Source organism: Apostichopus japonicus, chromosome 4 (genome assembly GCF_037975245.1).
Source record: "Apostichopus japonicus isolate 1M-3 chromosome 4, ASM3797524v1, whole genome shotgun sequence".
Classification (NCBI taxonomy): Eukaryota; Metazoa; Echinodermata; class Holothuroidea; order Aspidochirotida; family Stichopodidae; genus Apostichopus; species Apostichopus japonicus.
Window position 1 is genome coordinate 240,990 of NC_092564.1, and position 14,406 is coordinate 255,395.

The following is a 14,406-nucleotide window of genomic DNA, read 5'->3' on the forward strand; positions in this document are numbered from 1 at the left end:
CTCTAGCTGCAAGCATTCAGGCAAGACTCAATATCATCTTGCCAGGCAATCATTGGCGGTTAAATTGATGAGCCGTCCATTAATTGTAGATCTCTTGGCTGCGTTTGTGATTGGCTCTTAGAGCAAGGTGCTAATTAATATTAATATTTTTAGACACAGTATATGGCATCGTAGTAGTCTCCTCCACATGATAAGCAGAGCTTTAGTTAATCACCACATTTGGCAGATCGATCTGGATAAGCATTCAAAAAAGAACGGTCTCATAATAATTATTCACTGAATTTGATTTAATCTCTAAATGTGACTCAACTTACTTAACCATTGATTGAACTTCATCATACTCACAATAATCTGAGGACTGAATAAATCAACAGCTTCAAAACCTAACTCTTATTCAACCCCCGGCAATATCCTCTAACCAAACCCTCTAGCTGTAGATAATCCCGTAATCGAGATGCTCCCTTTCGTTTTCATGAAACAAGTACAAAATTGAAGAAATATTCAAAACACACCAAGATTAACAGTTTATTCATCAATCTTTATTGATAACTATTCATGCAAGTAGATTTCCACCCCAACTGCCCTGGTCAGTGAAGATGTTCCCTTCATGTGGTTGGATGCTTAAAATTAGTTATGTATTCACTTGTCCTATTTCCATTAGGACAATTTCCTACAAGTTTGATTAATGAGATGTCTTTGGTTTAATCTGCACTTCACTATTAAAAGCTTGTTGCATTAAACCCATGGCTGGAAGAAGAACAAGCCTAGGTAGTTAGTGACAAGAGAGTGTGTAGTCAGGCTTAACTTTCAAACACTTTCTACTACTAATATCATAATTACTTGTGGTTTGTGAACTTTCTCATCATTAAGTTTAGAGGCGGATTGGATGCTCTGAGTGATTCATCACCAATTACACACAGTCATGATCATTTCTTGATCTTGGCAAATTAAGAGTTTTGTCCTTGCATCTAGATGTCAGCTGTCTGAGAAAGTTATCATCCCTTGGAGCCATGCTGTCTGTAACCATGATAAAAGTCACAGTCACTCAACACTTACAATCCCTGAGATATCACACCAAACTACACTACACCACCAAACAATATCAAATACACCATTCATTCTTACTGCCAGACTCTAGCATTTTGCAATCTGATAAGTTGTGCTCTTACCTTCAAGGAAGATTGGGTCTTCTTCATAAGGTAAATTTAAGATTTGTGCACGGTTTGTGCTTGCAGAACTTACCTAATTCGATAATTGCAAAAGACATAAGACCACAGAAGTTACTGCCAATGTGAAAGACAAGCTCACACTAATAATGCTTGTAGGTTATGACTAACTGAAGGTTAGCAAATCAAAGAACAAATTTGCACAATTGCTTTCAACACACCATCATCAAAGTGGTGGTTACTCATCAAATTAATAATCATACAAATTAGGTAGCATTCTGAGAGTGATTTCTTTTTCTCCATGTTTCTAACAATAAAGGGCAATCTCTTTGTTTTTCAAAGGTGGAAGGACAACTCTTCTTGTCTACGGAAACTATTTGTGAGTCACACTTAAGATTCATATTTTAAGGAATGCCTTAGGGAATGACATCCTCCACATAGTACAAGTTGAAAATTTGCATTTCCTTGTAAAATTACCTCAAGGCAAGCAATGAATGCAGTCAATATGTTACATACTAAAATAAAGCTAGCTGCAGCATTATATCATTCAGCAAGAAGTACAGGGATGGTAACAAGTTACAGTTTACTGTACACATATATGACAAAAACAGCAAGGTTAGATGCTGATGAAGCACCACTGCAGCACATTGAACTGAAGTGGGCAGCCTTCAGGAACAAGGACAGTAGAGGGATGAGAGTCACAATAATAGGGAACAAGTGGTCAAGGAAACAGGGAAGGGATGGTCAGGTGAAGTTAAGAGGGCTTTGGGATGGGTGAAACAATAACACTTACTTTGTTTCCTCAAGAGTCATGAATTCAATGGAGCTATCTCTGTTTTCTTTGTCTTCGCAGTTGGGAATGTGGCCATTGGTACTGGTATATGATGGTGATGGTACAGGTAACTCTTCTCCATCCTCCATAGCTCTGTTGACTTCATCATTTGTCACAGCTTGAGGGAGAGAAGCAGCAAACATAATGTGTATCATCCCTTAGTATGTCTTAAAGGCGATATCGCTCGTAGACTTTTTTTTGAGGGCGCTGGCATTATCGAGGTTTCAGCGAGGTTTAATGGGACCCATATTAATCACGTGACCTCGGTGGCAAATTTAGATCAGTGAATAGCACAGGCAAGCGTATGCGTAACAAGCCCGTACCCATGCACACAATGTTATAACACAGCATTTCAGATTACTGTATTGTTTACCGCAAAGGATTTTCGTACGCGATAGTTTGTTGTTTGTGTGCCTTTTGAGTAAAGAATACTGTACGATTTTCGTACAAATACATTCGATTAGACTAGAGTATAGTGACAATCATGGAAAAGGGATCAGGGCAAGGAGAATCGGGCGAAAGAAAACGACCTTATCCTGGAACGAGCGTAGGTTCAATTGGAGGAAAGCCATTGTTGCATGGACCTGACAAAAACAGCAGTGCAAAGGAACAACAGCGACGAAGAGATGCCACGAAGATCTATCTTCTACGTTCCTACGTAAACTGGCAAATGGAGAAAGAACTCTACAAACATGTCCACGATTTGACTACTGTTAGCAACGCAGATTTCGCAGAACATTTGCTTCAGGATCACACAAAAAGGTAATGATTTGCTAAGCTAGGCTAAAACTGTATAGGGTAATACTAGTACATAGTAGTACTACAGGGTATTGTCTTAGGTAACTGTCAGTATTGCGAAGTACAGAAAACTGCAAAGTTCGGACAACCCTAAGAAATACACGATTTCACCATGATAACCTGCAAGCGAGAGCCAATATCACTAAAAACTAGGAAGCTACAGTTATTTCCTCTCCAAAATGACCCGTGCGCAAGTATGTACGTACATATCTGTCAATAAAATGAAGATAGTTTTTGGGGTATTTTAAGGCTTAGGTGTTCGAACTTCGCAGTGTCTATGCTATTGTATTTGTAACATAGGCCTACATGATTTGATGAGCCTAGGCTTTGTAACTAGGCCTATCATTCATTATTTTTCCAATGGACCTAGCGTATGCTAACCTTATCATACTTATCCTAGCACAAAATAGCAGTAAGTTGTATTACTGAGTCATCATCATCACTGTTTGTGAATGCTTGTCATGAGGATACTGTATAGGCCGTGGCTATTCTTACGACTAGTGGTAACAATTATTTATAAACTATTCTTACGACAAAGGCAAATTCATGTGCTGTAAAGTAAATAAAGCAACTGCGCATGTGGTAGGGGTAACCCTAAACATAACCCTAAACCTCAATCCTAACCCTAACCGGAAGTTATTGTTACTCCTCGTTGTAAAATTAGTACTCCTAATCACTGGCGGATCCAAGGCCTTTGTTTGGGAGGGGCCAAGGTGGCATTAGAGTGATATGGGGGAGGGGTCTAAGGGGAGGGGGTGTCCCCCTCCCCTTTGGAAAATTTTCTATTGCTGAATGCCCTCAGATGCAATTTGGTGCCACAAAAGTGTACAATGGTGATGTTAATTTACTTCTAAAAAAAATGTTTCCCAGGTGTAATTTTCTAAAATATTTATAAAACAAAGTTCCGATCATCTTTCTCAAGAAATTTTATTTCTCATAGGTTATAAATTTCTTACAACCAGCCTGTAACTGTAAATCCTCATGCTCATACATTTACATAGCTCCCAACTCTTGAGAAGGCAAATGCTGGTCCATGCCACGTATTGCCGTCCTGGGGGAGGGGTATAATGGGAGGGGGTGTCCCCCCCCCCTTTTGAATTTTTTGGAATCCTGGTGATGCCTACATGTAAAATGGTGTAACTTAGAAAGGCTTTTGTCACCCAAAATTTTCTGAGAAATATGCATTTTTTTGTGTGTAACATCAATAAATTGAATAGTAGGTGATAATTCATTCTTTCCCGTGGCATGAAAATGTTCGCTGCTCGCCCCAATGAAAAGAAATATAGGCTAATTTGAGGTTCAAATGATGCTGTAAAGGAGGTTTTATACTCTATTATGCTAAATGCTAAAGAAATGATGGTTGCTAAGTCAAAATTTGATGCAAATTTTTTTATGTATACTTGACAATTACAATGCGGTTTTTTCGGACGCTTGTGCGGGTCAGCGGGTTGGGTGTTAGAATGCGGGTCTAATTCCCGCGAATTGCGGGTCAGTTGGGAGCTCTGCATTTAATTTTAAACCAGAAAACGAAAAGGTTTAGACTAGTCTACCACTGCTATTCCTCTCGATTTTTTTAATTTCCAATCATATGATTTAGCGGATACAGGAAACACTTTTTAGCTCACCTTTGGGGGGGGGGGGCATGGCCCCCTTGGATCCGCCAGTGCTCCTAATCATAAAAATAGCAACTGCCCATGCGTATCGGAAATTATTCTTACGACTAGTCGTAAGAATAGCCACTTTTTACTGTATACAGTTAAAAATTAAAATATCCTTCCTAAAGAAGACTGACAGGGATGGGGGGTCTTTAGTTTCACTCCTCATATATATGCCATGGAAAGCTGGGCCTTCTCATCACCAAAAAGTAAACTGTTTTTGCCTCAACAAATTGATGGAAATATATTTTCTAACCACTAGGCCTAGGTGATCTGTTCATCCCCACCCCCTCCATGTTCTAAATTGTTATCAGCTGTCCTTGTTTGAAGAATAATTCTTGTGAATGAGCATTTGAAGAAAAGCCTCACCTATGCCCAGTCATAATTAACTAGGCATATAACATAACCTATAGTATTAGTAATAAGTATCTGAATTTAGTGTTCATAGTAACTGTATTCCCTAATTTTGTAATATACACCAGTGAGGAAGGCCTACTGTGCTGTACAAGTACAACCACATGGACCTGCAATTTTTCCTATAAAAATAATGCATCTACATAAATAATTTAGAATCACTCCTAACTGATTCACATGTTTTCACACCGCTGCGTATGCAACTAGACCTTAGGTTTTTCCAAGGTCAGCCACAGCCAGCATATATGCAATCAAGTTTTAATGGTTCATTTGGGCAACAGGGTGTTATACTGTTATCTACTGACTGTCTGTCCTTATTCCAGCAATCATGTGTACATTTCTGTGTTTGGGATTTTTGAAGGAACCCAACTGCTATGCAAGAAATTAGGTAAATTAGCCTCACAAATTGAGGGACCATAGTACATATAGCTATACCTATATAAACCTTTATATAGCCATGCCTGGAGGTAAGAAAGTACCAGTTTTTTTGTGTAGGCCTGATGCTCATACTTCATGATGCTGTGCTAAGTTATCATATTTTTTATATATAGTCAGTACTATGCTTGTTTTTGTTCAGCTTCTTGTGAATGATCTGATGTTTAGTGTTCAAAAATTATAATATCTATTAAATTTGGTGGCCGAAACTATCTCTTGTGGAGAGTAATCTAGCGTTAAATTAATGGTAGTCTGAAATCAAGCTATTCATGTAAACAGGAATTTTTCACAATGGTGGGCTTATGTCATGGAGTAAGCTAGCATCTCAATTCTCACTCATGAAACCAACTGCTCACATAAACAGGAAGCTTACACAGTAGGTAAAAAATGAGTGTACATCAAACTTTGATCAAAAGACTGGACATCTTTTAGCGATATGAAACCAATCAGTTCACTAAGACAGGAAGTTTACATAGTAAATTTTACATTGACATGTGAGCTCAAGTTGTTGGGCAAGCAGTTGGGCACACAAAATTATCCTTACAATTCTTGAAAGGTACCGCGGTTTATGGATATGTTGAAGAAGAGTATGAAAGAATATCTCATTCTTATCTGGGTTTAAATCAATGTGGGTTAACAATATGTTATTATTGAAATCTGCCTAAGTGTTTGTTTGTTACTTTTCTCTTTCATACTTTTTCTTGGGTAGGTATGATAAACACATGTATGTTTGTAATGATTTGGTCATTACCAGATTCATTACGCATACAATTAAGCTTGGGGTGTACAGTAAAATTACTGTTTCAGTTATATGATTTACGGACAATTTTTTTTGTTTCATTGTATAGGTTTCAAATGCATCTTTTCCGGAAAGATGCTGAAAGTCAAACAGAGGCATTCTCAGCAGCTGTCACCACAGAAAGATCAGTTGACACTCAGAAAGGAGAAGGTAAATTTATATGTTTATCCTTGCATGAATTACAGACTGGAAGAGCAGTGCTAATCTTATCTGATCTGATGTGATCAGAAAAATAATACAATTTCATTCTCATTAAATTCCAAAAGAAAAGAAAAAAATGGTAGCATATTGCTCATCCACTAAAAAGCATACATGTGTATGAAAATTTATAAAAGTAAGTGGGCCTGATATTATCAGGATCTTCTTTAGAGGCAAACTGACTAGTAACAGTAAATTCAAGAGACACAATAGAGCCTGGAACAGAGAGGACATGGTGAACACAAAGAAAGAAGTTAATGGTGTATTGAACAAAATGAGTCAGTGAAAGCAGAGGTATTTAGATAAACTGTGCTAAACTGCGTACAAAGCGAGGATTAAGTAAGGAGAGAGGGCGAATAAACTATAGCAGAATACAGAGATGTAGCAGGATAAAGTTAGTCATGTCCTTCCTGTATATTGAGCCCATTCAGTTGAATGGTGCTAGGGCATTCCGTCCACTCTCTCTATCTCTGCTGTGGTGTACTGTGTCTGAGATGGTTAAATACGAATTTAGTTACCTGTTGGGACATGTCTTTAATGGTATGATTGGGCAGCTGAAAGTGTTCCCCTACTGGAGTCTCCATTTTCATGGTATTGACTTGTGACTAGAACTGCTTCTTGAGGGTGGTCTTGGTTTCACCAACATACTTATAACTTCAATGCCCTCTAAACTCAATGACACCATTTAAATTGAAATATCAGTTTCCAGTGCTGCATAAGTGTGATAAGTTCTAAACAAAAGGTATATTTTTAGTCACAGCCATAGAAGCTATAGCAGGATACTTGCAATCTAGTAACTCTTGTTTTATGTAATCTCTACAGATACACCTGATCCAGTTACTTCTACACCTCTCAAGAAGCCATCTGCCATTGTTCTGTCCAATGTCACCAGTAGGATTAGATATGGAGCAGCATGGGAGAGAAACCTCAGACTATACGAATACACATTGCCACATTTACATGATCCTGAACAAAAGAGATCATACATATGGCAGGGACAAGCACTTTTCCCAGACATTTGTTGACAGGTTGTGCGACATTCACAAACGTTGGATTAGCAGCTATTGATACATCTGCATCACCAGATTGAGATAAATTGCTTTCGTCCATTTCGTTCGATAGTAGCTATGACTGTGAATCAGGAGCTTGGCCACCCTCTAAGTCAAGGTGGGCAAGGTTGGGGAAATTCAATCAAGGAGTAACAATCAGAGAATGGCCAGCTTTATATTATTGTATATAGGCCTACACGCACAGCGTGTATAAATATCTGTATCGGTTTATTTATACTGGTGTTCATTTCCGTTGACAGGAGGGGATATGTTTTGAACGTGGGGCAGGGGGTGGGGAGGGGGTCCCATTTGAAGTGTCCAAACGATGCTAATCTTTACATCTATCTTCTTGAATCACATGTACCCCTATCGACACGATCAATCAGTCCTGTCTCTAAACCTCTACTGCACTGGTGTATTTATTTCCTGGCAAGATAACAGTTAGGCATAGTAAGGGTCAGAGGTCATCACAACTTAAAGAGTTGTGCGAGTCCCTGTGGTCTCTTACATCCTGGTAGCAGTAGAGAGAAGAAGCCTAATAGATCAGAAACCATAATCATCTTCTGTTGTGTCTTATTTTCCAGCATCCTTGAAACATTATATCCTTCCCCTTTGATTTGTTGATGTCATAAAGCTGTATTTATGTTGTGCATTATTTAATTCCAGTATTTAGATTGTATATTCTCCTTGTGTATTTGACAGTATCCCAGTGATCTCAATTTTTCTGCTCTTGTTTTTTTTTCTCTGTACTTTCATATCATATCTATCTCTACCCATAGCCTCCATCTCCACATTTTCTTTACTTTCTTCCTCCATCCCTTCATCTGTCTTTCACTCTTTCTTTTTTTGACCTCTTTCCTCCCCTCAGTTTACCCTGTATGTTTTAGTTTGCCGACTCACCGCCCCCCCCCCCCCCCGCATCTCACCCCCAAAAAAAGTTCACAAGGTTGACAAGTCTCCCCGTGCTAGTCCCAAGCTATACACCCTCGTTGTGGTGACCGTTCAATATACTTGCGGATCAAATGGAAAGCCTCACCCCCACCCCTTATTCCCAGTGTAATGAATCCGCAAATGGAAGATTATTCAGAGTTGTTCGTGATGGTTCAATGATCTTATAGTCAGGCATAGGCCTATATGGTTCTCTTTGTCCTTCATTGCCGTCGAAGTTTGAAATGAATTAATCGTGCTAGGAACTTCCGGGCAATGTTTAATTTTCTGTGGCAAGAAAAAAAGCTTCCCCCAGTCTCTCCTGGTTGACATATAGAGCCCGTACGCCTATATGGTCACACAATAGTATAGATAAGTATGATCCATGCAGACAGCTAGTATATATTTTTCTTAATTCAATCCAGTTTCAGTTAAAGTTTCGAGTTGTAATTCGAGTCAGTCGTGATGAGGTGCCCCATGGTGGAGCTGGGTAACCCACCCCAACCCCGTTGCCGACTTTCTGGCATTTCGTTGGGAGCCGTTCGGAACAAGAAGCAGGATAGTCAATTCTGGGAGTACAGTACGCTGGAAAGCAATACACTGACGTGATTTAGAAAAAAAAGTTTTTTGCTTTGACGGCCGATGCTCATCGAGACACTTTTCAATGGAAATAACTATTAGTTTATTGTTCATGTACTTATTCCCTGTTTGCCAATCCTTTCTAAAGAGGGTGGAGCCGCCCCTTATGGCAACGTATTTTCCTTCCCTTTTCCGTTATTTTTTTCGTTATTTTTTAATTCGGGTCAAAGGGGTGCAAGGACAGGGTTTACGTGCACCGGTTAGGAGGACAGGGTGCAGCTAGGGCAAGTGCTCTGTGATCGCCTAAAGGGCCCGTTGCCAGGAGTTCAAAAATAATTAAATATACATATTTATCTATATATGGTATATGACATAAAATGCTTTGACTTTCCCTCCTGATATATAACTAAAATTTATATCTAAAATACAATGTAAGCTGTGACTCTGTCTATGTAAAATTAATACCTAAAGTGGCTGAAATACCAATTGTTTACACATGACGGACTTGACTTTACGTTTGATACCCAATAGTTTGTAATCACTTCAGTCAATTTTTTCACTCATTCGCGTTTGTCTTTTTGTGACACCAGTCAGCGTGAATCAGACATAAAGCTCATAACTATTAGTTTCTTGAGCTGTTTCTTGACTTCGACTGCTCACCATGTAGGCCTAAAAGAATAAAAGCAGGGAACTGCTAGAGTAGCAGCTCCCTGGTCAAACTATTACGCCTGATGCAAAGCTCGACCGTAACTTATACTGTACAGCCCATTAGTTGTGAAAAAGTTCTGAACGTAAAACAAAGCACAGAGTTTTGTATCACACAATACACACGAAAACGCGGCGTAATACCGCACACTACTGACCAGGGAGTTGTTCCATAACAACTCCCTGTACTGCCACAGACAAGAAACTAAGCAGGAATTTCGCCAAGGCCACCGTTCAAGTAACCGAACCCGTTTATTGCTTACTAGCCGTAAATACGGGATTGGTGAGAAATTACGAGACAACAGGATGAACCGGTAGAGGGTAGTATTGATATTATTTTTGAATCGGGTGGTGTGAAGGACAGAATTTACGAGGAAATTACGAGCGATCCCACCTTTAACATAAGTGAAATATGTTTGCCGAGTAGAGACAGGCTAGTGAAGCACAAGGGGGACTCCAGAGAAGGGTTTCTCATATAACCTGTAATGTGTATCATCCCTTAGTATGTCTTAACATAAGTGAAATATGTTTGCTGAGTAGAGACAGGATAGTGATGTGCAAGGGAGACTCCAGAGAAGGGTTTCTCATATAACCTGTAACGTGTATCATCCCTTAGTGTGTCTTAACATAAGTGAAATATGTTTGCTGAGTAGAGACAGGCTAGTGATGTGCAAGGGGGACTCCAGAGAAGGGTTTCTCATATAACCTGTAACGTGTATCATCCCTTAGTGTGTCTTAACATAAGTGAAATATGTTTGCTGAGTAGAGACAGGCTAGTGATGTGCAAGGGAGACTCCAGAGAAGGGTTTCTCATATAACCTGTAACGTGTATCATCCCTTAGTGTACCGGTCGTGTCTTAACATAAGTGAAAGTAAAGTTACATGATTCACACAAGAAAAAAACATAAATCTAACTGGGAAATCACAAAACAAAAAGAGCAATGACTATTAAAGTATGCCAGTTAGATGGACTCACTGAGCTGAATTCATAATATTATCATGCATCCAATCGTAACAAATACAGCATTTACAGTATGAGTTATTCCATGGCCAGATATACTCCTATTTATTTATTAAACTCAAATGACTCTCAAATGTAAAATAGACAAAATGCTAGAAGATGCATTTTCTGTGAACACATTTCAGGTTCAAGCCTGACATTCCTGCAAAGATGGTTGATCTATAGTCAAACCTTCAATTGCCAGCATAAACAATATTTAGTGAAGCAATGAGTCTAAGATCTTGTATACAGAGCATTAACAGGAAGAAAACACTCTTCAAGCAAATATTCTTACAGGCCTAACAGTACATAATTATACAAGGACAAGGTCTGATTGTAGATTCAGAGGTACTTCCTATCTCAAGGTAATCTTGGTACATAAAAGTAGTAAAGCAGTAGTTGTTTTTAAGCTGCATCATTAATATCAAACGCATTTCATTATAGACACACACAAACCATCCATATGACACACACACACACACACATCATACACAGAGGATGAAGCTCATTCAAACATTAATTATTGGAGTGACAGTGTTTTCTTGACCTCAAATGACCTTTGACCTTCGGAAGAATGTTTCTGGTTCTTGTACTCACTAAGTGGATCCACATAACAAGTATGAACTACATTCGATCTTTACTGAGTGGCAGTGTTTACAAGTTTTTCAGACCTAACCTTTCTTGACCTCAAATGACTTTGACATTTGAAAAAAAATTGGGCTTTTTGTACTCACCAAGATGGATTCACATATTAAATGTTAGGTTCATCAAGTCTTCAAATTGGGGTTACAGTTTTTACTTTTACAAGGTTTTCAGACTTTGACATCTGTTGACCTCAAATGACATTTGACTTCTGCACATAAGTTACAGGTTCTTCTACTCACTAAGATGGATTTAAATTACAAGTATGTTCATACATGCTTTCACTTTGGAATAACAGTATTTACAAGCCAAGGCATCACAAGTGCATGACAATCTCAAAACTAGGAGCCGGTCTGGCTTTTTTGATTGTCCTATAACAATTTGAGAAAGCCTGTAACAACTTTAGATGCAACATTGCATCTTCCACACCCATAGAAACAAATAAAATTATTGAAATTTGAATCCAGATGGCCTTACGGTCATTATTGAGTAAATAGTTTGTGAACAGCCTTACATGGCTGTGCACACAACACAACGTTAAGGCCTCTTCATCACATTTACATCATGTACAGTAACATTTCTGGCCGATCCAGACAAAAGCTTGTGAACTCACTGCCAAACTAAGACCATTTCACACAATTCGCATTGAGATTGACCATAGTAAAAAATCTAACTAGACGAACTGTTAAGTAGTGTTCAAACAATTAACCTAATCGGAATCGGAATCGGTACGATTATTGCATAATCGGAACATAATCGGAATCGGCACAGTAAGCATGGCAGCAATACCAATTTCGCGAATTAGGAATTGCAGTTGCAGCGCGAATGGCGCAAACAGTTCTCACATATCGCATCAAATTTGAAGCAGTGCGGGAGGGTCGCGCACAATCACCGGGAATTTCCCGCAGAGTGACTGGCAAATTACGGCCTTCACGAAGCAATTTCAGTACCAGCGACAATAACCTAAAATCCCCACAAATCTCCGACCACATGGTAGCCTTACTTCACACTAAGTCAACTGCACGGAAATCTAACCTTGCCATCTGTTTATTCGCTCTAGTTGTGTCGCAAATAAAAAATAAAATATCCATGTAAACTGCAATCTTCGACCACATGTTTAGCCTAACAACCACACTAAGTCAATGGGAAATGTAGCCTAACCATTGGTTTGCAAAAAAAAAAAAAAAATGCGTAGCTTAGTTTACAACTTTCAATTTGCTGGAAATCGGCATTTGTTTGGAAGGTATGTGCTATGTCTTATAGAGGGAATGTTATATTTTATATTGGAGTAGTTTCTAGTTGTTATTATTTCTTTACAACAATCTGGTAACATTTTACAGTAATTTTAAACAAGTTACGATGGTACAATTTGCTTTTCAGTTTGATTGGCCTAAGCCTACATTTTCTAATTGAACCTGAATGGAGTTAAATAGGTAACGAATTGGTATGTTTAACTTCATGTTCGTAAAATTTCTATTTGTTCATAAACGGTATAATACTGAAAATAAGTACAAAATGTCGGAATGAAGGCAATATGTAATTAAAATTTACACTTTGGTAAAGATTGAAGATGGATGGTTTGTCTGAGATACTTTTTGAGATGGATATTTTGAGTAACTACTCTTAGCCGATTTCAAGCCATTAACAGGTGACATTCACGTCGAGGTGTTTAGGCCATTCGCTTAGCACAGTGATGACTAGGTAGGATGTCATATTTTCGTATTTTGGAAATTAAAAAAAAAAACCTTTTTTTTTCTTTCCGAGAAACTCCAGAGGTAATTTGGTACATACAAAGGGATACCTAAGAGCCTTGTATTACAACGTAGCAAACGGAAACGGAGGAAAATCACAACAATAATTGTTTCTATCACAAACTTTATTGCCGATTTCGTATAAACGGGATATTTTCTCATTTTCAAATAATCGGAATCGGTACGATTATGAAAAAAATAATCGGTAATCGGTATTTTCTGTTATGCATATTCGTTTGAACACTACTGTTAACTTTCATAAACACTGCCTGGTCACAATGAAACTACATCCAACCAGAAATAAATATGACAGAAAATGTCCAATAGAACCGCTGTACTACAAATAGTACACCTTTCTTCACGCAAAGTAAGGCTTCCGAACGGCACGTTGAAGCCAATGCAAAAATGTTTGAGTTTTCAGTTTTGATTTTTAGATTCTACGGATGCCCATAAGCTCATTTCCAATTGCCAATAGCATTGCCAATAGCCTCCTATTCGTATGAGGCGTATTGCACAATTTATCTGATAGGCTGGTCAGTGGGAGATACAATAGCTTATAAAACAAGATTTCTGCAATGGCGTGACTCTAACTGACCTTTGACCTAATAAAATCTTGTACATACTGAACGTGTACCAACTACATACTAAATATGAGATACGTCCAAGCTTACTGTGCCTCCTTGAGATATCGTGTTTACAAGGTTTTCACTATTTGGCACCTGGTGACTCCAACTGACCTTTGACCTCCCCACAAAACAATAGGGTTCTTCTACTCAATGTGGTACTCATATACACCAAATATTAGATTGGTCCAATCTTCCCTTCTTAAGATATCATGTTTAAAAGCAAGGCGTCACACACACGCACACACACATATACACACACTCTCCGCCTGCAAGAATACATCGGTTACCCAAAAATGGATTATCAAACGGAGTCCCAAACTTCTTGGCAGAAATTTTTTCACCAGATAACAAAAAACATTTAGTGGTTACAATGCCCAAACACATTCATAATGTGGTGAGCTATACACGTTAATATACATGAACTTGTGCAAACCAAAATGAAGAGGTTTATCTATTGACTAATGGGGCAACATATAAAGGTATCAGGAATCAGTTATCATGTTGACCTCATCAAGAATCATCATCAAGAATCAACCATTTAATTCACAAGTATGGATTTTACAGCATAAAACTTTCATTACAATTCCTGATGCAAATCCCTTTAAGATTTGTTATCATAGACTGAGAGCCTACAAGACATTGTTTAAATGCACTGTGAAATATTTTGACAATTTACAGTCATCTGGATAAATCATAAAACAAATGGCCAATTGGAGGCAAATTGAGATTTCCTTTTGTCCCCTTGAGCCATTTTCTACCACTTGAGATTTTAACCTTTTAACCCCTTGAAGCTCACAGGGTGAAACTGAATGATGGCACTTGAGTGTGCT

General features: G+C 38.4%; 2 protein-coding genes across 3 annotated transcripts in view; one reads left to right on the forward strand and one right to left on the reverse strand.

Annotated features, from left to right (window-relative positions):
* Nucleotides 1-14,406, reverse strand: part of LOC139966055 (cilia- and flagella-associated protein 410-like) — a 207,265-nt gene that overhangs the window by 119,488 nt on the left and 73,371 nt on the right. For both annotated transcript variants that reach the window (XM_071968702.1, XM_071968703.1), the window contains exon 4: nucleotides 1,960-2,116. In XM_071968702.1, the coding sequence (XP_071824803.1) occupies nucleotides 1,960-2,116 (157 nt within the window). The remainder of the gene's footprint in view (nucleotides 1-1,959; nucleotides 2,117-14,406) is intronic.
* Nucleotides 2,162-7,902, forward strand: LOC139966057 (uncharacterized). Its single transcript, XM_071968707.1, has 3 exons — nucleotides 2,162-2,760; nucleotides 6,149-6,249; nucleotides 7,120-7,902. The coding sequence occupies exons 1-3, from the start codon at nucleotides 2,483-2,485 to the stop codon at nucleotides 7,320-7,322; spliced, it is 582 nt and encodes a 193-aa protein (XP_071824808.1). The 5' UTR covers nucleotides 2,162-2,482; the 3' UTR covers nucleotides 7,323-7,902.